This window comes from Chelon labrosus (assembly GCF_963514085.1).
Source record: "Chelon labrosus genome assembly, chromosome: 2".
In the NCBI taxonomy this organism is placed as follows: Eukaryota; Metazoa; Chordata; class Actinopteri; order Mugiliformes; family Mugilidae; genus Chelon; species Chelon labrosus.
Window position 1 is genome coordinate 28,362,153 of NC_140338.1, and position 20,701 is coordinate 28,382,853.

General features: G+C 42.6%; 4 protein-coding genes across 5 annotated transcripts; 1 reads left to right on the forward strand and 3 right to left on the reverse strand.

Annotated features, from left to right (window-relative positions):
- Positions 1 to 135: 135 nt before the first annotated feature.
- On the reverse strand, positions 136 to 4,817 carry mcrip2 (MAPK regulated corepressor interacting protein 2). The gene is made up of 5 exons (XM_084570375.1): positions 3,861 to 4,817; positions 3,642 to 3,711; positions 2,717 to 2,850; positions 1,403 to 1,510; positions 136 to 632 (listed from the first exon to the last, which is right to left on the reverse strand). The coding sequence occupies exons 1-5, from the start codon at positions 3,913 to 3,915 to the stop codon at positions 562 to 564; spliced, it is 438 nt and encodes a 145-aa protein (XP_084426501.1). The 5' UTR covers positions 3,916 to 4,817; the 3' UTR covers positions 136 to 561.
- Positions 4,818 to 7,401: 2,584 nt separating this feature from the next.
- Positions 7,402 to 13,979, reverse strand: gde1 (glycerophosphodiester phosphodiesterase 1). Of its 2 annotated transcripts, XM_084557394.1 has the most exons (7): positions 13,734 to 13,979; positions 13,320 to 13,616; positions 12,210 to 12,385; positions 11,211 to 11,316; positions 10,212 to 10,304; positions 9,283 to 9,494; positions 7,402 to 8,976 (listed from the first exon to the last, which is right to left on the reverse strand). In XM_084557394.1, the coding sequence occupies exons 2-7, from the start codon at positions 13,587 to 13,589 to the stop codon at positions 8,829 to 8,831; spliced, it is 1,005 nt and encodes a 334-aa protein (XP_084413520.1). In that variant the 5' UTR covers positions 13,590 to 13,616; positions 13,734 to 13,979; the 3' UTR covers positions 7,402 to 8,828. The 2 variants fall into 2 exon arrangements, with proteins under 2 accessions (XP_084413520.1, XP_084413519.1); XM_084557393.1 differs by having other exon boundaries at positions 13,320 to 13,979.
- A 204-nt stretch (positions 13,980 to 14,183) lies between these two features.
- Positions 14,184 to 15,745, forward strand: tmem186 (transmembrane protein 186). Its single transcript, XM_084573962.1, has 2 exons — positions 14,184 to 14,467; positions 15,078 to 15,745. Exons 1-2 carry the CDS (start codon positions 14,438 to 14,440, stop codon positions 15,735 to 15,737), a joined length of 690 nt encoding a protein of 229 aa, XP_084430088.1. The 5' UTR covers positions 14,184 to 14,437; the 3' UTR covers positions 15,738 to 15,745.
- Positions 15,746 to 16,866: 1,121 nt separating this feature from the next.
- Positions 16,867 to 19,425, reverse strand: hmox2a (heme oxygenase 2a). Its single transcript, XM_084573950.1, has 7 exons — positions 19,183 to 19,425; positions 18,592 to 18,709; positions 18,355 to 18,472; positions 17,820 to 17,987; positions 17,419 to 17,742; positions 17,180 to 17,312; positions 16,867 to 17,001 (listed from the first exon to the last, which is right to left on the reverse strand). The coding sequence occupies exons 2-7, from the start codon at positions 18,669 to 18,671 to the stop codon at positions 16,874 to 16,876; spliced, it is 951 nt and encodes a 316-aa protein (XP_084430076.1). The 5' UTR covers positions 18,672 to 18,709; positions 19,183 to 19,425; the 3' UTR covers positions 16,867 to 16,873.
- Between the last annotated feature and the right edge of the window lie 1,276 nt (positions 19,426 to 20,701).

Here is a 20,701-nt window from a genome sequence, read left to right on the forward strand (position 1 = left end):
GTTGTCACAAATGGCTGCTCTGATTCAGATCTCACTGGATACAAAAATCTTCAGCTTGTATTATTACACACACCAGCCAGGTGGGTTGTGCCATACAACTAAACACGGCCTAATTAACTGCAAGGAAACGCAATCACACAGGAGGTTTTTGAAAAACATTTTACTTTTTTTGCTCTTCTGTAGCTTTTTATCCAAAGATCAGCCAAGACGCACATAGAGCTGAGCACACTTGAGAAAGGAGGCAGGTTCTTTAACAAGAAAAATCTCACAGCTTCTATCTGATACGTCATTCAAGTAGAGAAAGACCCGTCCTTTACAGCAGCACAACGTAAAGTCAGTGCCGTCAGAGTTCATGGTCGGGTCTCCCTTGTTGTATTGTGGGCGGAGTTGTGTTGTGCACCCAGATTTCTCTACAGCAGCGTGAAGCGCGGGCCATCAAATCGGATTCCAAATTACCCAACGACACTGCAGATCCCGGAGACGGACTCGCCCCCTTTCCATCCTGGTGATGGTTCACGATGGAGCGCTGTGCTTCCTGTCCTGGCTCAAAGCCTCACCAAGTCATGACAGGTTGGCAATGTTGGCAAGGAAGCGCTGAGCCCACCACTCGTCCAGGTCTATGGGCACAAAGTCTGCGTGGAGAGAACGACAACAGAGGCATGAAGGATTGACTTTGCCCATGAATTCTTTTTGGCACAGTTGAGTTGCTCATCAAAAGTACATTTATTTTTTTTTATATGGTGTCATAAAGACAAGTTTCCAACTGTTGAAATCTTGTGCCAGAAAGTGCCAATATATATTGGCCAGGATATCTAGGGCATACGGGAATGTCGTTTGCTTTGCATGAAGATAAAACTTTTCCATGCAATCAACCAACTCGCTGTTTCAGATGGGACCAGAACAGCTGACATGATTCGGGAAGATTTATACATAAATATATAGGAAAAATAATGAAGGCTCATTTGAGTTTAAACACATTTTTAGTTGAGCCATCACAGCCTCAGATCAAATAAACTAAAATTTAAACTAGCATATGAATCCTTTACGAGTCCGGCCCTTCACAACCCGTCAGAAACTGGAACAGACAAGCGTGTTTGAAGACGTGACGAAGCAAACACGACTGGCTTATCTGGAAAAGTCTGACCCCTGTAAACTAAAGCCGAGTTAAAAATTAAAGTAGACTATTACAACAGTTGCCCTTCGGCTGGAGATAGAGCGGGGACTTGAAAACAGCCGGTAATAAATACATGGCGGCATATAAATAGATTGAGCAGGTCACTGAGCAGGAAGAGGGCTATCAGTAATATCGTAGTGAGATGAGGTTTAATGAGGGCGGATCTGCTTTGTTGTCTTGTGTGAAGTATTTCAGCAGCTGAATGGGTTGCGGGGAGGAGGGACTTACTCTTCATCGCAGCACTGGGGGTCTTCTCTGCGTACTGAACGGGCCCTTTGCTGCCAGCTGACTCCGCTCCATCTCCGTGCTCCAGCTTCTGCTCCACCTCCTGCCATACTACAAACAAGGGAACAAGGAAACCAGTTTTAATTGATAGTTAATGTGAATTATACTTCATACTCAGACATCCTGGAGACATCACTAAAGAGCCTTGACTGTAGTAAAGAACACGCACACTTTGAGACCAACAAGAACAGCAGCCCTGTCCTCTTACAGGATAATGTGAATATGAATGCGCAGTAAGGCAGGCTGGAAAACTTCAGAGAGAACCGCTCTGGTTTTATCAGCAGAGGGTGACGGTTTTCCCACTAAACCCTAAGGTTTTATCTCTGTGGGTCTCCTGCTCACTTTGAACAAACTTTCTGCTACACTGTTTACTTTTTGCAGGCTGTATAACTAAAACCAACGTAAGGATGTGGCATTATAAAGAACCTGCTGTACGTGTGCATGTGGGTGAATTGATTGTGAGATTAGCTGGAATTACAGCTGTTTTTTCTAATCAGGTGTTCTTTCTACAAACCAACCGGTCAGAGCATGATGAAAGTTTTTCTTCAGGAGTGAGCAGCGAAGAAGAGAACTTCTTCCACAGCTGAACTTTGTGGTCACAAAAGAGCAGCCTTTGCTGGCAGCGCTCCAAGAGCAACAGCTCTGCAAGTCATTCATTTCCACCAGGGCGTTGAGCATTGGCCAGAGACAAGGCTTGCTGGGTAACCTTAAAGACAGAGGTGAATGGTCGGGATTTTTAACCACTGTCAGGCTTTACTGACTAGGAGCAGCGCTCATCTGAAACACTGCTGACAGCCCGGTGTGCCCTCGCAGTTGTGCCACATTAAATGTACCGTACAAAACAAAAGCAACTTGGCTTGTTTGAGTTTGGATGAGTGGTGAAACTCAAAACAAGTCCAGGTGCCTTTGTTTAAGCTTCGTTTTAAATATACCATGATTTGGATGACGGAGATTCTTCAGAGACACATTGAAATTAGTTTTACTTGTCCCGGCAAATGTGGAAATCATGAACTTGCCTGGTAATCTGCACCAAGATGAAACTCTGTAGCCATTAAGCTTCATTCATATAAAGAAAAACTAAAACCCTTTAAGAAGAGAATTGTTCAAAATCCCGCACTTGATCTGTGTTGAATACAAACTGCTGATCAGCAGGAGGAGGAAGACCTCCGCCAACCTTTCACCCTGAGACAAAGACCTCTACAGGCTTCTCGTCCCGGAGCTCTGACCCACACCACCTACCCATGTACTGACACTCACCTTCATACACAAATCTGACATTCTCCTCGTGCGCAGGCGTGAACCCCTCTGCTGGGCTCTCGGCCTTCTGTGTGGCTGCACTGTGGTAGCGCTTCCCGTTGAGGCGGTTGAACACGATCTTTGGGGGCGGAGAGCTGAGGGGAACACAGAGTGGATGGCAGGAGATCAGCTTGGAGCTCAGGAGGACAGTCCAGACAACCACAAATGCTTCAGGTAAGGTTATGGCTGATTGGTGGGCTATGGATTATTGAACAGCATGTACAGTAGAGATGCTTGTAACCTTGAACATGTGTACTGGACAAAACAAACATAACCCCAGGGTCCACTCTGGCTTCTTTGCAGAGAAACTGATTTCAATCATACTAAAGTCACCAGATGGTAATTTCGTCTATTTCTCTTTGCTTCTATTACAGTGGATTGCAGACTGAATGGCCAATTTGTCACAAATCCAGACACAAAAGCTGAGAAGAAGCCCGCAGTCTTACTGATGCAATAACTCTGAAAGCTAACCTTTAAAAGTTCAGCTTTAGCCGCATTAGAAATATTGTAGGTTCAGGCTGCCGTTTGAATTTTGATATGTCCGGATAGCCCCTGAAGTAAACACGGGCCTCCTGCTGCGTTTGGAAGCTGTGCGCGTAGACCAGGTGGGCTCTCGGGAAAAACGAACCGGCCACGCAGACCGTAAACACAACCCCCGCGGGCAGCAGAGCCGCCGTGTAATGTTATGTCACGCCTAAACCGGTGACAACTCCGGTTCGGCCCGAGAGCCTCTCACAGAAGCCGCTGGAAAAGTTGTTCCGGAGATGTTACATGATCGCAGCTACGGCGCACGTGCAGTGTATTTTGGGCCCGCGCTGCTTGTACAGCAGCACGCGCAAACACTACTAGAAGAAATAGGGATACAGAAATAAAAACAAACACTTACTTTGACGCGAGCCAAGACGTCGGCTTGAGTTTCAAGTCGCTGAATTTGCTCTCGACCTGCTGCGTCGGACCTGGGGGCAGACAGTGACAGAGTTGTGTAGTTTACCTTTAAACTGACTGCAGACCAACACCGCAGTGTTACAACAGCCAGCATTCCTCCGCTGTCTCTTTCTCAGCGCCGTCACAGGCAGCTGTTACATCATGCTTTAAATCCACTCACCTGTCCTCCGTTGTGTAACCAGTTTGCTGGGACCTCTGGTGATTGTGTACATCATGTGAACGCCAGTAACCTCAACAAGTCCGGTAGCGTCTGCGTCTTCAGTGGTCAGCTCCAAACATCGACCGCCAACTCCGCAACTTCCACGATGAAGTAAGTCGTCTACGCAGGTCACCTGCTCCGGAGTCGGCCTGAAAGCCTGTGCAGACACTCGCTTTGACTTGTTGCCCGCTGTCGGTTCACACGTAACCCGGCGGCGGCTCCTAACGGGCAGGTGGTCGGATGCGATGAAGCGACGTCCGCTGCTCGCCAGAGAGGTGGCGTGTAGGTCATTCAAGGAGAACGCGCTTCCACATACCGGCAGATCCTTCAAAGGAGGAGGAGGCTTGGGGGGGGTGGCACTTCCTGACGTCCGAGGACAGTGAATCCGGACCGGACACTCTGACCTCTGCACTCCGCTGATGCTCAGTGACAGACCACTACTACACCACTGCTATTGACTGAATTGAAGGACACGGCACACTTTAGTTTCATCAGGACGGAAAGCTACCACGCTGGGCAAACGTCAAGACAGCCAGAATGAAGGGCACAGCTTCCGGTCAGACTTTTCAAAATAAAAATGTTATTTTGATTCCCTTCTGCTGACAGTGCAAACGATGCTCAAGTAAAACAGAAGAAAGACAACAAATACAAACAAATAAGCCTCAGGAATCATTTTAAAACATTGTTTTCTCATGCTAAATAAACAATATGGCACAGGTTAAATAATGTAGGCGTGTTTATTAATATTTATATAGTTGACGTGCTTATTTTCTGTCTTTACAGAAGGTTAAATTGAAATCACCACTTAAAGTATGATCATAAATATACAAATGCAGTCACATGAGCTGGGATTATAGTTTGTTTTTCTGTTTTTCTTTAAAATGGTCTGTGAGTCGTGTGTTTTAGTGCTACATGTTATCAGTAATAAATAACGCATATATATTATATATATATAATGTATATGCGTTATTTTTGGTTTCACAGTGGGTCTAAAACAAAGGCAACTGGATGGACTTCTCTGAGTTTTCTTGAAGACTCAACCTAGTGGCTTGTACAGTTCACTGAAGTCAGTAAAACATAGAAATAATAAACAACATCACATCCAGCATAAGTGGGACGTACAGTAGATCCAGGTGGGGAAGAAAACCACCATACATTCCTTTATGATGTTACCACCTCCAAACCAGGGTTGTGACAAAAATCCTGTAAGATGTAGTTTTCATTGTCATGTCTACTCTCCATTTACACCCACCTGCCAGTTCATTAGGTACACTAGTGAAAACGAGTGCATTCTACTGTTGGATACAGTGCCCTGCTGCTTGCTTTTCTGCTTAAGGTTTGATACACATATATATCTATATATTTTTTTTATATACACACAGGCAATATTAGTTGGTTTTCCACAATGTTACATACACAAGCCCGGACCTACTGGAGAGATGGCAACGTGTCTGGGGGAGCACATTCACGTGACCGCTGGAAGGAGGTCCAGGTTACACATATAGGTTACGCTGCATCCATACGCTCGTTTTATAAGGGGTTTTTAAGATTTTATATGACAGGACAGGACACGTTGAGGGGTGGCGTGCCCTTAAGGCCGCTTGTTTACCACTTTGCTGCAGCCTTGCTCAAGAGATATGATGCACCACACTCTAATATTTCACCTGGTAGAAACCAGTTAGAGCTGGCCTCGGCTACACATTGCAAACTACTGATACACGAAAGGCCGCGCTCCTCCTATTGTCCTCGGGTGGAGCCCAGATAGAATAAAACTTCTGTGCACACATAGTTGGGGGCTTCTCCTTTTCTACCCATAAGGTGGTTAAGCTGAAGTCTCAGTGCTGACTCTGTACCTATTCTCTGCGTGTTAAATAAACTGTCAATTGGAGAGAAGTTGTTGGGTGGTCTATTCATAGTCGGACTAACCTTTCCAATAGCTATAAAGAACCTGGGCTGAAGGAGAGGGAAAAATTCCTCCTTCGACACTACTGTAACAGTCCTGCATTAAATCATACCCTCATGCCTGCTTTAATGTTCAGTTTATGTTGAAATCAGAAAGGTGGTAATTTAACTGGAACATGTGTCGGTACACATGTTCGTACTAATCAACAGTGCAACAAACCACAGCCTCCAAAATGAAAACACAGCTGAAGAAACAGCTCCATCAGTAATTTGAAACAAATGCTGAGTACCATAACGCTGATGAAGAGACGATTTAGTGCAGACTGTTACAGCAGAATACATACATTTTCACTGGTGTACCTAATGAAGTGGCAAGTGGGTGTATTTTCTGTTGAAAATTTTCGTTTTTTTAGCGGCTTTTATTTTGAAGTGGGAGCTACTCCCTTTCCGCTCTCGTTGTTTCTGTTTATGTCTGGTCGACCGCAGGGCAACCCTCACTCCTCCCCGTGACGTCTTTGAACGCCCCTCAGTCAGTGTTGTTGTGGGAGGAGCTTCGCGATCACCTTTCACCTATTAAATTAAACACGCAGCTATATAACCGCGTCCACAGTATGTATTATTAATTAAACAATACCTAAGAATGGACTGTTAAACCGTCAGCATGCACCGTTTTCCTATCGCATCATTTTGCGGTATCCTTTGATAACATTTATCTGAGATAAGACTAATAACCACAGGTAGCCTCTGTTGCTTAGGTGGAAATCACCTGAAGAGCTCTGCACAGTGTGACAGTCAGCCTTTAGCAGCAGAAGATCAGCAGCTCAGACTGGCTTATCCAGGGTGATATCCAACACTACACCCCCTCATTCATCTGCACTATCTGGGTCAGTCACTGAGTCTCCAGACCAAGAGGCTAATCATCAACAGTCCACACCACATTAACAGGCCAAACTACAGCCAGATTACATTTATCAACTTTTACACTGCCCCTTCTACAGACATGGCATCTACATAAGAACAGTGATGACTTTCAAAATACTTCTCTCTCTGGTGTCTTTGACTCTCATCTGTCCCTCGGTACAAGAATCACATATCCAACATTTGATACACATTTCCACTCCACAACACTACAAGAACATATAGAGTCTTTATATTCATGATTTATTTCAGTGCTTTTAAGATACATATTAAGTTGACAACTGTCTCAAAGAGCAACAAAGCAGTACCTTTTTTTAATGATTTCAGACTCTTCCCAGTCTTGAAATGTTTCTAATAATTACTTGAAGGCATCATTAGAGCTGCATTCGTCTTCGGCGTACCAGTTACAACACATTCATGTTGCAGATACTGGCACCGCTTAATCATACACCACAGACACTGATGCATTCACACGCGCAACATATTCTGAAAAAAAAAAAGAGGATTGTTCACGTCTACTGAAAATTAATGTTCCACCAGCTTTTCTGTTTACCTGCTGCCGTCCGTACTTTGATTAACAAAGCTAAACTGCACGAAATCAACATTCAGAATTTCTTTCATTTTGGAAAAGGGACGGCAATGGGATATTTTCCACACATCGAAAAACCTGCTGATATCCATTATGTTTTCAAGTCCCACATTTAAACGTGCTTCTCCTTCCAATGATTAATGTGTGTTTTTCTCCTGGGCTTTCTTTCTCTCCCAGCCTTGTTAACTGTCAGCTTGTTGGTTTGTGTGCAACACACAGAACTGAGAGTAAACAGAAAACTCAGCTGAGACAAGGATTTTAAAAGTCCTGTATACATGTCCACATATTGAGACACCCCACATCTTAACTGGAAAAAGAAATAATTTGGAATATTCAAATGATAAATGCTCTGTACATGATGGAATTATATTTGGAATAAGAAGAGAATAATATTGTGCATGTAACATCTGTTTATTCACACTAAGTTACACCAGTTCTTGCCTCACACAAAAAGCCATATTCACCGTTTCCTAGCCCTGCATCACTTCCACATACAGTACTAGGTTATTAAATTGTACAGTACCTCGACTTCATCTTCAACAAGATGAATGAGACAATAACAACAGTGACTACTTGTCACTGTAGAATTTTAACAAATGAATTCTGCGGTATCTGATCTACAGATACAGTCAGGTACATCACCAAGAAACCAGCTGACTGAGTAAAATGGATTCAATTTATGTTTGATCAATCACTCCTTTAATTATGTCAACAAAACATTTTAATTATATATGTGCATTTCTTAAATGTATAGCATATGTATTTTGATCACCTCTAAATTGGCGTCCATTGATAAATCATCTCCAGGTAGATATTACAGGCCTTGACTGACAGTAAACACATTTAACAGGACAAACAAAATATAAATTCATTGCAGTCCTGAGTTGGTGAATACAGTACATTTGATACATGTCTATTATATACACTTTACTAACACATTGTATCAAAATTTATACATTTAATTAATCATAGCATTAAAGTGATTCAGTCAGAATAAAACCTGTTACTTGGCCTCTTGTTTATAGTTATGTATGTATGTACGGCACTCAGGCTGATCCAAACATAAATCCACACACTTAAGGCCATTCCACACCAAGCCACAAGTCGGCGGCTCTAGATTTTCCAGAGTGGCCCGCACCTTTAGAACCGGTCGAATCCCTGTCGGCAGCTTTTCAGCCGATTCATCACACTGAATCAGCAGTGGCACGAGTGGTGAGAGAGATCGCTGGGACTGGCTTCGCAAACCAGCATCCAAAATTAATAAAATGCAGACCAGCTGATCAGCATGTAGCTTTTCCTAGCCTCCCAGATAACCTTAGCTTGGTGATGTGAGGTGGTCTCAGTCGGCCTTCACTGCTGGTAGTTCTTTAATGTCGGATCGGTGTGTCCGGGCCTTTACAGTAATGAATCTGTGCTTGGATATAAAGAGTGCTGCATTTGTTTTCTTGCCCGATGCCATAAATGAGTGACGAGAACTGAGTGAAAAATCCTTTTTAATGACGACGTGTGTGTGTGTGAACTCAGTAATGAGGCTCACAGTCTTCCACAAGGCTGTCTGTGATGTAACTGACTTGTAGCAGCTCCTGGTAATACTGCTTCTCCACGTTTGTGTTGACGGTCCAGGCCACAACCTCCACCCCCCTCTGGGCCCAGTACTGCACATATTCCCTGTGGACGGCACACAGAAACAGAGTATTTCTCTGGTGTTAACAAGACAATAAGAACCTTTAATGCAACTGTGCACTTACGTACACAAATGATCCTATCCTATCTCATATGTTGTAATATTTAACAAAAATGTAAAAACTCAGGCTAATAATAAAGGATACACCTTTATAAAGGATAAGCTACAGTCCAAAACAGGTACTTTAGGCACACACTTATAAGCTCAAGACTAATGAAGTCTGCTTAAAGTCTTGACAGTGATGAAAGTGATGACAGTACATGACAGTGTCCTCTGCTACAGAAACTCACGGTGAGACAAAGTTCTTCTGAATCAGGAAACCTGAGATGCCGCACAGCTTCCACAGCACGTGATGGTGGCCCCAGTCCAGCACGATGTCCATTAGTGTCATCCAGTACTGTTTCCATAGCGACGAGAAACGTGGGGCGCCGTCTCCTAAGCGACTCAGGCTCCAGGGCCTGTGGGTCAACGCTGTGACCACCTCTGGGTCGCTCTGTCTCATCTAGGACAGAGTTGAGCACAGAGTTAATGTTAACAGTACAGCTGCTACAACATTACTTGACGGGAATGTGCGTGAACCTTTGAGTTTATTTAATCAGTAACAGTATGTTGCCTATGAGAGAAACTCTCGCCTATTTTGTGACAAACTACTTCTGTCCCTTCTGTCAAACTGATCTGTTTTATTACAGGAACGTTTGGCTGAACATGGCATGTGAACCTAATAACTGCATTTTATGTCTTTACATGTATACACCTAATTGAAAAGTGTATGTTCCAGAGACAGTTTTAGCCATATTTGGCTAATATGTGCATAAGAGTGCTTGCTATGAAATCAGTAAGATTTACTTTGACTGACTACAGCTCAGTTTAGCCTAAAAAAGCAAGAGCTCAAGCCCGAGTTCTGTGTCATCAAGGAGTGTCATTGCTATGGGGTGGGGGTGCCTGGTCTGGTCCAGGTGGGTGGTACATGTCTAAGTAACATCCACATGAATGCCAGGTCCAAAAGTTTCCCAGCAGAACAATAAATTGTCACAAGATGGTCAATGTTATTCACTTCTCTGTCAGTGGTCATAATGTTATACCTGATCAGTGTATACGCATTGCAAGTGTTTTATGCGTGTGCATACTGACATGAGTTGAAATCTTTAGTTCCAAAGTTCTAGCAAATGTTCCAAACCCAGCACCCCTGCCTCTGCTCAGGTACAGTACACTGACTCACCCTGTAGATGACTTTAGGCTCAAAGGAGCAGACGATGCTGCTGTTGTAGAGGACTGGATGTTTCTTGTACAACTCCTTAAGAGCTGCGGCCGCCTGGGTGGGAAAGAAAACCAAACACAAGGTTATTTCTGGTCAGCCAACTGTTTACAGTGTGCGTGAGACTTCATGTTTTTGTTTTGAGGGTGTTCCTCTCCAACCACTTGGTGGTGACTAGCAGCTGTGTATGAATAGACAACACCGCTGCTGGCTCTGATCTCGAGAGTATCAGTGCCTGAAACAACAACCACCACCGCAGCTCTGGATTCCTGAGTCATGTAAAAACGTGTTGGGGATGGACGCCTCAAATGGCTAAAGGCCTTTTAATGCGCAGAGCAAACACTGCTGGAGGAGTGTCGTCTCAGGTTCAGTTTCTATACATTCAACGCAAACAATAAAGCTGCATTTTCTAGAAGAAGCTGACAGAGGACAAACACACTGGATGTCCTCTAGTAAAGATGCAAAATGTTACCACACAAACCATTACTTGCCAGTGTCGTCAGTGTTGAAGAAACTGAAAATATTCATGTACGTGTGTTTTAGAGGTTTGCTTGTTCCAGAATAGTAAAGAGGTCCGCAACTACTGATTGCTTAACTATTAATTTATCTAAGTGTTAGCCAGAATTAATATCTGTGCTGGGTATTCATATTGCATTGACTTACAGTAGTGTAATACACTGTGGTAAAACCCTTGGAGAGAAACACCAAACTGAAGTAATGAATAATGGAATTACTTCCTGTATCTACTTGATTAATTCATTGACTAACAAGTTGTTTTAGTACCACAACCTTTGGCATACCCCTGCGTATTTACTGTGATAATTGTGTACAAGGGCGCAGCAAAAACTTTGGATCATTATGATCACATGTTCTCTTCATTATGCAATGTGGCTTGGGTACAGATCAATTAAATCAACAGTATGACTGACAGATTTCACATCGTCAAGTTTTTGTTGGCTGCACCTCATCAGGATGGCCTTTGACATCAAAGTAGATGGTGAGCTGCAGTTTGATGCATTCCTCAACTGCTTCCTCCAGAGTTGGGATCTTCTCCCCAGCAAACTTGTCCCTGTTGATGAAGGAAACTAGTGAGGCTCACATGCACATTATGGTAAGGCGACTTCCCATTTTTACAGAAAACATGCAAACACTGCACTCTGTTAACAATGTCACGTGAACTTTAAGGCATTTACGTGAGCACACAACAAACATGTTTGTTTCTTTGTTGCATAATAATGAATAGTACTGCTAATTCCCTGTGAGTTTGTACACACTGTCTGAGTTTTACACAGGTACGGCTTCTTCATTCTTCAGTGGCATTAAATCTTATTATCCCATGTCACTGGAGCAGATGTACTGTGACATTTACAGACTTAAAATGTCAAAGTTTCATGTCCCAAATAAGATTCTTCTTACTTGGACTTATATTTAGGAGGAACCATTTCATTCAGCATCTTAACTGTTTTTTTTGTGCATTTTTAAGTCTTGCACTATGAGGGGCTTTTAGATTAGACATTGTATTTTTTCATTCTTGAGTTCATGCGAATTCTTTTCTTCTTTTGTGTCTTCTCTGTATGAATAGCAACCTAGCTCTATGCCCTCTCCATTAACGTCAGGACATTCTTTATTATTATTCTATTTATAACAACTTGTATCAGTGCTCTTAATGTGTTCTTACCATAATGACAAAACACTGAACATCCCAGCGGTTGGATAATATATTCAGTTCCAGGCTATTCTACTGCAAAAAGTGCATCTTGAACAAAAAAAATAAAACAAAAGAAAGAAAGAAAGAAACAGCCAGGTGGCTTAATCCATTAGTCATAAAGCAATAAGATAAGACTTTAAGACTTTGCCCACAGCAACACACTGGATTCAGTCAGCCTGCGAAAACATGTTAAATCTTATCCATCTCTCTGTATGCTTTGTGTGTGATTTCCTGACAATATTCTTCTTTCTGACCTCAGTCGATGTTTAGCAGCTGCGTCCAGTTTAGCCAACTCTGAAAATCTCATCTGGCTGAGCGGCCCTGATCCGCTAGTGGTCCGGTCCACGGTCTCATCGTGCATCAGTATCGGGACGCCATCTGCTGAGAACTCCAGGTCCAGCTCCACACCGGTCGCCCCATTCTTACTGGCCTACAGCAGAGCAGACAGAGTGTTGGAATACTTTCAGGAAGGATTTGTTTCTGGTTTCTGCTAACGGCCATAAATTTGTCACAGAACTACTGTGATCATCAGACTAATGACCTTCAAATTTGAAGCCTAATTAGCTTGCTAAAACTGGTTTAGGGAACAAATCTAAGGACGTAAACACAGACAGATGCTGTGAATGATGCTGTGTTCATGACACCATGTATATAATACACAATCTGGCCTACAATTCCAGCTCTGTGTCACGCCTCTTTCATTCGTCACTGGATCTGAACAGACATCCGCAAAGGATTTATCTGCAAATGGTCTTGTTTTTAATATAGTGCTTTTCAACCTATTGGTACTCAAAGCACTTTTACAGTGACAGTTACACATCGAATCATTTGTTCACACAAGCGCACACACACTCACACACTGGCGGTTCTTGCCCAAGGACTCTTCGGCATGTGGCATGTGGCAGCTAAGCCTCCGGTTCATGGGCAACCCCGACCTACCTACTTACACAACCCCCCGCCATGGAGGAGATGAGGAGGTGCAAAATAAATAAATGAGACCAGACCACTTGGTCGTGGTCATATTTACTCCTGACTAAGATCTAATCACAGTGCAAACTGATTTGTGCCTGGCTAACAGGACACAACGCTCCTGCTTGGAGTGCCCTACCCTTTGTGATAAACTTCTACATAAAGTTGATGATAAAGTTCTTGTCCTTGTGCCCTGTTATTTGCTATCCCCTATTATGGCACAAGCACACAGATTACATGGCAATGGCAATGCTTGACATTTTGTCAGGGATGAAAATATGACATTTTTCAGCCTCCAGTGGCGATGTGGGCTATATAACCACTGTTAACACACACTGTGGGAGGCTGGATGTGTGAAAGAGAAATGCCCCAAACCTCCCCACTCCTCCTCTCACCTCCCGGATGGCTGCTATCGTGTTCTCCGGTGCGTCGTGCCCGCCGCCCCGGTGAGCGACCAGCGACACCTCACCGGAGCCCGCCGTGCCCTTGGCTGGGTGCAGCACCTGCCGGGCTCGGCTGGCAGGCACCTGGGGGAACCGGAACATGGTCATAAAGAGGTAGAGGGAGGCGGTGAGGGCGGTTGTCCACAACGGGCTCCTGGTCCCCAGCAGGACCACCACGAAGATAACAGAGTAGAGGGTGACCTCATCTCCCAGCTGCAACATTGTTGTCCTCGTCCTGACTTCTTGTGTCTGAGGACAGAGAGCAGCACCTAGTAGTTGAATGGTCCACCGACTGTCCTACAAAGTTTCCCTTCAAACGCCATTCAAAGGTCAACGTCCGCCCCTGATAATTTACAACATTAATACCTGGAAAGTGTCTGCAACTGGTCTGACATTTAACGTTCAGGACGTTAAAAGCTAAAGTATAAACTATATTCTAGAGTTGTTTGTCTTCTTTTAGTTCTTAAAAATGTCTTAACATACTGACAGAAATGAATAACCACAGCGGTCTGTCTATAAAAGTAAATACTATATTAACTGGGAGGACTTCTTCTATTTCTTCTTCTTCTTCTTCTTCTTGTTTTGGCCAACAGCTTGCAGTCTTGGTGCATTACCGCCACCTTCAGAACTGGAGTGTGGATCGGAATGAAGCCCAGTTGTTTCCAAATATTTGAATACTGACCTGTATCCAATGTGTCAGGAAGAAGTTCGCTTATGGTAACGCAAAACATACCAAACGCACGTATTCAATTAATTAATTTTTTTTTTTTTAGAATATTTCCCAGTGCCTAAATTACAAAACGTCATACCAAATGATATTGATTTCAATAATAAATTCCTAAGGCAACACCTGATAAATACTAAGTACCCTGGACAACATATTTAAGATGATCATTTAGACTTTTCCGCAATAAGGTCAGGAAAGAAAAAAAAAAAGAAAAAAGAAAAAAAGACGTTAATGTGTTGTTGAGCACATCCGGGTCAAAGTGTAACTCCATCAAGCTAGCTTACAGTTAGCTCTTTCAAGTTGCATTTGTCCTCCTCTCGTTCTTATTTTTGAGTTTTTCTTCATGTATTTATTACGCTTGTCACCGGCCATGGTGAGTCTGTCTTTTCTCGAACTCTTGTGGTGCTTTCACTGTACTATGAGTAATGAAAAATAATTGAAAGTTTAATTATTAGCCACATAAGCTAGCTGCTGCTTTGCTAGGACAGTGTGACAGCTCTGTCAGGACAGGTATAACATGCATTTTACAGCTTATAGTCGTTGTTTGATTCAACTATGCAGCCTGATAGAGAGAGGATTTATACTGGGGGACTGAATCTACCCATGATAATGCTTATAATACTGAGCAACATATCTGCAGTGTAATGCACTCCTGTCCAATAACCTTCTATTAATTCTTGTTTGTGGGGGGTTTTAATTGACGACTGGTGGTATTTGATTCATTCATTATCAGTTTGTGTGCTGGTTATTTTTCATGCATAATTACGTGGTTCTGCTTAATCAGAAATATCACATTTCTCATAGCTAATTTTGCTTGTTATCCCACAAACAGTTACAGTTTCATATGACAGGGGACTGAGATACAACGTAATTGATAGTTTCTGATTTGTTTTCTGTCAAGTTGCTGGATAATTCATCTCCACATTGTTTTGACATCTAGAGAATTGCCAGATTTATCTATTTGCGGTTACTTTTTTTTACAGATCAGGTCAGCACCGCTACGAAGGTTAACCTCCCATGTCCTTACCTGTACCAGAAGGTCATGTCAGCTCCAAGGCCAGAGACCCTTGCAGTGTCATTCATTTGGTCATAAATCAGTCCAACAGAGCTTCAATGGAGCCCTTATACCTAGAATCACAGCCCTGGTCAGATACTCAGATTTGTCCACACAGAAGTACACCATGATTTACACCCTGCCGCACATTAAGCTCCTCAGAGCTGTATCCAGGCTCAAACTGCTCCAAACTGCATTCACTCTGGTCATCTTGCCCCCAGTGTATGCCTTTTACTTCATGGGATCTGCACCCCTCTCTCTTGTGGGCTACACAACTGGGATAGCGCTGTTTGCTGCCGTCATGCTGTACACTGCCAGTCACTTCTTAAGGAGGGTTGTAGGGATGATGTACCTGGACCCATTGCAGACCACGCTCAAAGTTTCACACCTCACCTTCTGGGGCAAACGCCAGGATATCTACTTGCCTGTATCAGATGTTATGACCATTGCAGATACTGGGGACTCTGTAAATGAGACCGTATTGAAATTAAAGACATACAGTAGTTCACAGACGTTGTACTTCTCCCCATATTATGGACGTGTGGTGGACAAAGAAAGTTTTGAGAAGGTGTTTGGAAGACTAAAATGAACTGAATCCTACTGAATGTTACATCGGCCTGACACTTCCACCAAGAATAAGAGATAACAGTAAGAGTAAGATTTTGCAGGTGTCAGCAAAACTGGCCTTCAGAGTGCCAAGTGAACAGTGTTTGCATTAATATGCTGTGTGGTAACCAGTGACTTTATTGTGTGGGAAAAAGGATAAAATCTAAAGTATCTGTAAACAAAATAAATATATAAGATATTATAAATAATGTCAGAATTTCTGTCAGGGATTAAAAATGCCAAATTGCTTGTTATGTGACGGTAAAGCTGAATTTAAATAAATTTTATGCATCAGATATAATTAGGTCACAAAACATTTTACATGTAGTTGTTCCAAAAATATTCAGAGCCCTTCCACTCCTTAATTGTTTTTATTTTCCGATTTATAATTATTTTTCCCAATAGGCTACATTCAAATGCCCGTAAAGAAAAAGTTAAACATGTTTTTAGATTTTAGTGCAACTTTACAGTCCTCTCCTACCAAGACCCTTCCTGTTTGGTCAGAAGGACCTGGTGGTTCCACACGTCTTGGTCGTTATAGCTACTGATGCTCCTGTGCTTTAGGGAATACTCGAAACGGCATGCTCACTTTTTTGTTAACACTTCCTGAAAGCAGCGCCTTTGCTGTTATTTGTACAGATGTAAAATTTAAATGTTAATAAAGATATGTTTTTAGTGAGATTCATTCACTGTTTACTGACTGACAAAGTGTGTAACAGTTTGTACTGTGCATCTTGAAACATCAACACAATGTGAAATTCACATTCCTATTAAATACATAATATAACTGCACAAAGGAGTATGTATTTTAAATCCTGCATAGTCAAGTATCTCCAAACTGTTTATACTGTATATTACCACTGAGCACAGCATACAAAGTACATGCATCATACAGTAGATTTATCACACAACAACTGCATCATAAACAAAAGTTGCAAAAAGTCAGTAAGCAGATGCGTCAAATGTTTGACACAAAATAATATGTAGAAATGTGCAGTTTCCGATTTAATGTTGACCCTTTTGAACAGTAACAATTAAGATGCTAAAGCTTTGCAGGATGAAACCGTGTCCCCCACTCTTGGTTCACTTTCATTCTTGGACGACCAAGCGCATCGGAGCTCACAGAAAATACCAGGCAGAAAACCCAGCGAAGACGGCCACCCAGGTGGCTAGAACCACCTGAAACTGTGGATGTTTGAGAAGCATCACGGCTAACTGGCAAGCATAGGTGGGATTTCCGCTGGCAGCTGTACAGAGGAGATGGAGGAGGTGAGGGATGGATGAAAGATGAAAAGAGAATTAGGAAAAGCCAAGTAGGAAGACTGAATTAACCATGAACATTGTAAATGGCAAATAATCTGAACAAATCCTCTTGTATAAATGTGTGCTTCTTCAGGGATTCAAAAACCTGATAGGATTTCTTACCCATTTTCGCAGCATAGTACGGGCACTTGTTGATATCACCACCCTCCATGATCTCTGCATGACTGTGTCCCTGACCTACATCCTGGAATTCTTCTTTGATGGTCTTTCCAATTTCCTCAAGCTCTGTGAATACCTGATTTAAGAATAAAAGCAGAATGTTGGCAAACCTGATTTTTTTTTGCACTCTGTTTCTCTATTATGATGGTTTTACCACCAGCATATCCTCTCTGCTCCCTTACCATCATGTTAAAGCCAAAGGCCCGATTGGACTCGTCTACAATCCTCTCTTTGGTCTTCGTATCAAGCTCCAGCTCATTCATCCTACTGCGGTAAAGCTGTTTAAAGCCCTTGTGACTGTGAATTCCCTCAAACTGGTAGAAGTTGAGACCCTCTCCTGTTGAGGGGAGCTTCAGAGCTCTCTGAGCCACTTTCTTGAGGATCTGTCCACCTGAGAGGTCACCCATGTAGCGGGTGTAGGAGTGGGCCACCAACAGCACTGGGTCCTTCTCTCCCACCTCGTGGATGCGGTCCACATACGGCTTGGTGCCTGCAGAGGGGCTGATCTGTGAGAAAGAACGCAACCACGTTTTCCACCTTGTAACCTTTAAGTGCTGAGACTGGCTGAGTGTTTTCTGCTCACCTGGCTTTCCCAGTCCTCTCCATAGAAATACTCGAGATCTCGGGCCAGGGCCTCGCGGCGGTGCAGCTCTGCAGGGAAATAGATTGGAGCGATGTGAGGATGGTCTTTGTTCTTCTCAATCTCCTCCTCCATGGCCGAGTAAACAAAGTATAGAGCTGCTGTGCCTCTCTGACAACAGGGAGAGAAAAGGTACGTCAGACTCACATACAGTAAAAAGGTAACTATGTTGTCTGATCTTGACAGCTAAATTAACTTCAATTTAAATGGAAATCTTTGAAAATTGGCACTATTAGCAGATCATGTGCATTCCATGTTTTCTTTTTTTTAATTTAGTACTAATTCACCTGAGAGATGTCATAGTAGTTAAAACATGTATGTGAACCAGTACCTTTGAGCTACCGCTTGCAAAGTCAAGTGCATTAGGTGTTTTTATTGTTTATAAATCTTGTAATACAGATACTTTTCCTTAATCTTCACAATCTGAGTCATTTTCACTATGAACATTAGAAGTTGAACTTGATTTTCTGAAGCCAACCTTAAACAGCTCCCTTTTGATGCGGCCTCTGAGGAAATCTTTGACAAACTGGCAGTTCTCCGCCTTGTCGTGCGATTCCTTGGTCCCCTCGGCTAACATCTCAGACAGATCGGTCGGACTGGTTGGAACACATAGGAAGAGTTAAAGGGGACAAACATAAGCACTTAGCCGTTTAAATATTTCCCACACTGTGTCTGTTCAGAACAACCCGGGGGTTATGGACATTTTCCTCCATACCTGAGAACGTCATCATCGTCATCCACAACGATCCTCGCGCCTCCTTTAGTCAGACCATTGGAACTGGGCTCTGAGGTCATTTTGGTTTCCGTCTTGTTGACTGTCACAGTGTTTTCAACTTACGGAGGCAGAAGGGAGTAAGATATATTGCTAAAATGAATGCAAATTAATAAATGACAGTTTGACTGACTTGTGCAGAGGAAGTCTGAAATATTTTTGCTATTTTCTTTTTAGGAAAGAAAATTGTGTATTATAAAAAAATAAAATATAATGGTTCTTCAAAATTTACTCCTTAGAAGTCATTAGATCCATATATAGATTATCCACATATCTGTTTATTACACCTTAGTATATTTACTGTGAGGGCAGTACATTATAATTCCCCATTAGCTGTTCAATCACTAAGTGCACATTGCCATAATCATTGGTAGAGGTTACATTCTTCTCCATAACATTAGTAGGCTACACAACAGTTTTCACACGTAACAGGCCGAAGCACACAACTGACATTAGAGGTTAGTTACAAAACTGACACTGCACGTTGTCTAATATGTAAGTAGCTACAGTTAAACGTTGGTTGACCCTACCTACTTTAAAGACTCGGTGTCTGTCAGTGTAAACACCAATATACTCGGTGATATCTCCCAGTATTCGGAAAATAGTAATGACAAGCTTGTTTACCTTTTTAAAGCACTAGTCCCACGACAGAAACGGGAATATATATAGGGGCGTGGCTCCTGAAACAACGAGCCAATCAGACTTTGGTCTGTGTGGAAGCGGTATGCTGATTGGTTTAAATCTAAGTACTCTACACCAATCACGTTTCTCATCACAAAAAAGAGAGGCGGAAGCATGTTTAGAGGGTTTAAGGTAGCCGAAATGTTCTCATGGAAGTCCACCTTTTCGACTATAAACAACGCGTACACATTTGTGAGTTGCCCTGGTGGAATTAAACACACACATTTTTATTTTGATGCAAAATATGAATATTATTATGTTTTGTTTTTTTCTGATAACTGACAACCTTACATACAGCTCCGAGTCCTGCCACCTGCAGAAGTTCTCTGATGACTCTGCGGTGGTTGGGTGTATTAGTGATGGACAGGAGACTGTTGAGTTGTTCCAGGCAAACCACTTACTCCTGAACGTGGACAAGACCAAGCAGCTGGTCATTGACTTCAGGAGGAATAGGACACTAGTGGAGCCCATCACCATCCAGGGCCTGGAGGTGGAAGTAGTGGACCACTACAAGTACCTGGGAGTCCACGTGAACAGGTGATAGAGGGGCAGTAGAGCTCATTCTCTAACAGATTGATCCAGCTCCGCTCCCACAGTGAATAATACAGGAGTTCTTTCATACCCTACTCCATCCAGCTGTACAGCAACTCAGACAAAAACAGCTAGAATAACAGATAACTCCATGTTATTCATGTTAATGCACATTATTGCAACTTATTTATCCTTCCTATGTAGATAATATATATTTACTTGTGGTTCTCAAGAGTGTTTTTTTTGTTTGTTTGTTTTGTTTTACATGCAACTAAGCTCCTGTGACCAAGCAATTTCCCTTGTGGATGAATAAAGTTCTGTCTAAGTGCAGAATGTCAGAAAAAAATCGTTTTGCAGGAAAATATCCTGACTCATACGCAATTGTTTTTTATTCATTTCATTTCATTTATTAGTTTGTTTAAAACCTCACTTAAATGATCCACTCATCAACATTCAAATCATTTCTTTCATCACGCTTTACACTGCAGCATGTATGCATTTTGACCGCTGGGTGTCGCTACACTCCATGTGATGTGCACCTCAACACCGATCGCAAACGCTCATAAGGTTTTACTTAGCAGCTGAGCAGGGTCATTGATCCGGGTCAGCGGTGGGCTCATTTTAAAAGATGTACTGATGATTGCTTGAATATTTTGACCTCTAACACCATACCAGCTTTCCAAACTCTACAGCAACCACTAACCATCAGTACAACTTAACAGCCATCATTTACACATTCTTTACATTTTCATGCCTCTTCAGAATGATGCCCCACATACGAGGAAATAAACACTTGTCTCACTCTGGAACAGAAAGACAATGCAAAGGAAATGTATAGTTT

What these genes read in the sequence shown, in the direction of transcription:
- mcrip2 (XM_084570375.1), bottom strand. Translation starts at nt 3,915, where the DNA reads ATGATGTACACAATCACCAGAGGTCCCAGCAAACTGGTTACACAACGG. An exon ending in ACGTCTTGGCTCGCGTCAAA is followed by an intron (nt 2,851 to 3,641) that starts GTAAGTGTTTGT and finishes TGTTCCCCTCAG; the next exon opens with CTCTCCGCCCCCAAAGATCG. An exon ending in CCCCAGTGCTGCGATGAAGA is followed by an intron (nt 633 to 1,402) that starts GTAAGTCCCTCC and finishes CTCTCCACGCAG; the next exon opens with ACTTTGTGCCCATAGACCTG.
- tmem186 (XM_084573962.1), top strand. Translation starts at nt 14,438, where the DNA reads ATGTATTTATTACGCTTGTCACCGGCCATG. An exon ending in TACGCTTGTCACCGGCCATG is followed by an intron (nt 14,468 to 15,077) that starts GTGAGTCTGTCT and finishes TTTTTTTTACAG; the next exon opens with ATCAGGTCAGCACCGCTACG.
- hmox2a (XM_084573950.1), bottom strand. Translation starts at nt 18,671, where the DNA reads ATGACCTCAGAGCCCAGTTCCAATGGTCTGACTAAAGGAGGCGCGAGG. An exon ending in TCAAAAGGGAGCTGTTTAAG is followed by an intron (nt 17,988 to 18,354) that starts GTTGGCTTCAGA and finishes CCCTGTTGTCAG; the next exon opens with AGAGGCACAGCAGCTCTATA. An exon ending in GAGAGGACTGGGAAAGCCAG is followed by an intron (nt 17,743 to 17,819) that starts GTGAGCAGAAAA and finishes TCTTTCTCACAG; the next exon opens with ATCAGCCCCTCTGCAGGCAC.
- gde1 (XM_084557394.1), bottom strand. Translation starts at nt 13,589, where the DNA reads ATGTTGCAGCTGGGAGATGAGGTCACCCTCTACTCTGTTATCTTCGTG. An exon ending in CGATAGCAGCCATCCGGGAG is followed by an intron (nt 12,386 to 13,319) that starts GTGAGAGGAGGA and finishes GCTCTGCTGTAG; the next exon opens with GCCAGTAAGAATGGGGCGAC. An exon ending in CAGAAGAACTTTGTCTCACC is followed by an intron (nt 8,977 to 9,282) that starts GTGAGTTTCTGT and finishes TGCCGTCCACAG; the next exon opens with GGAATATGTGCAGTACTGGG.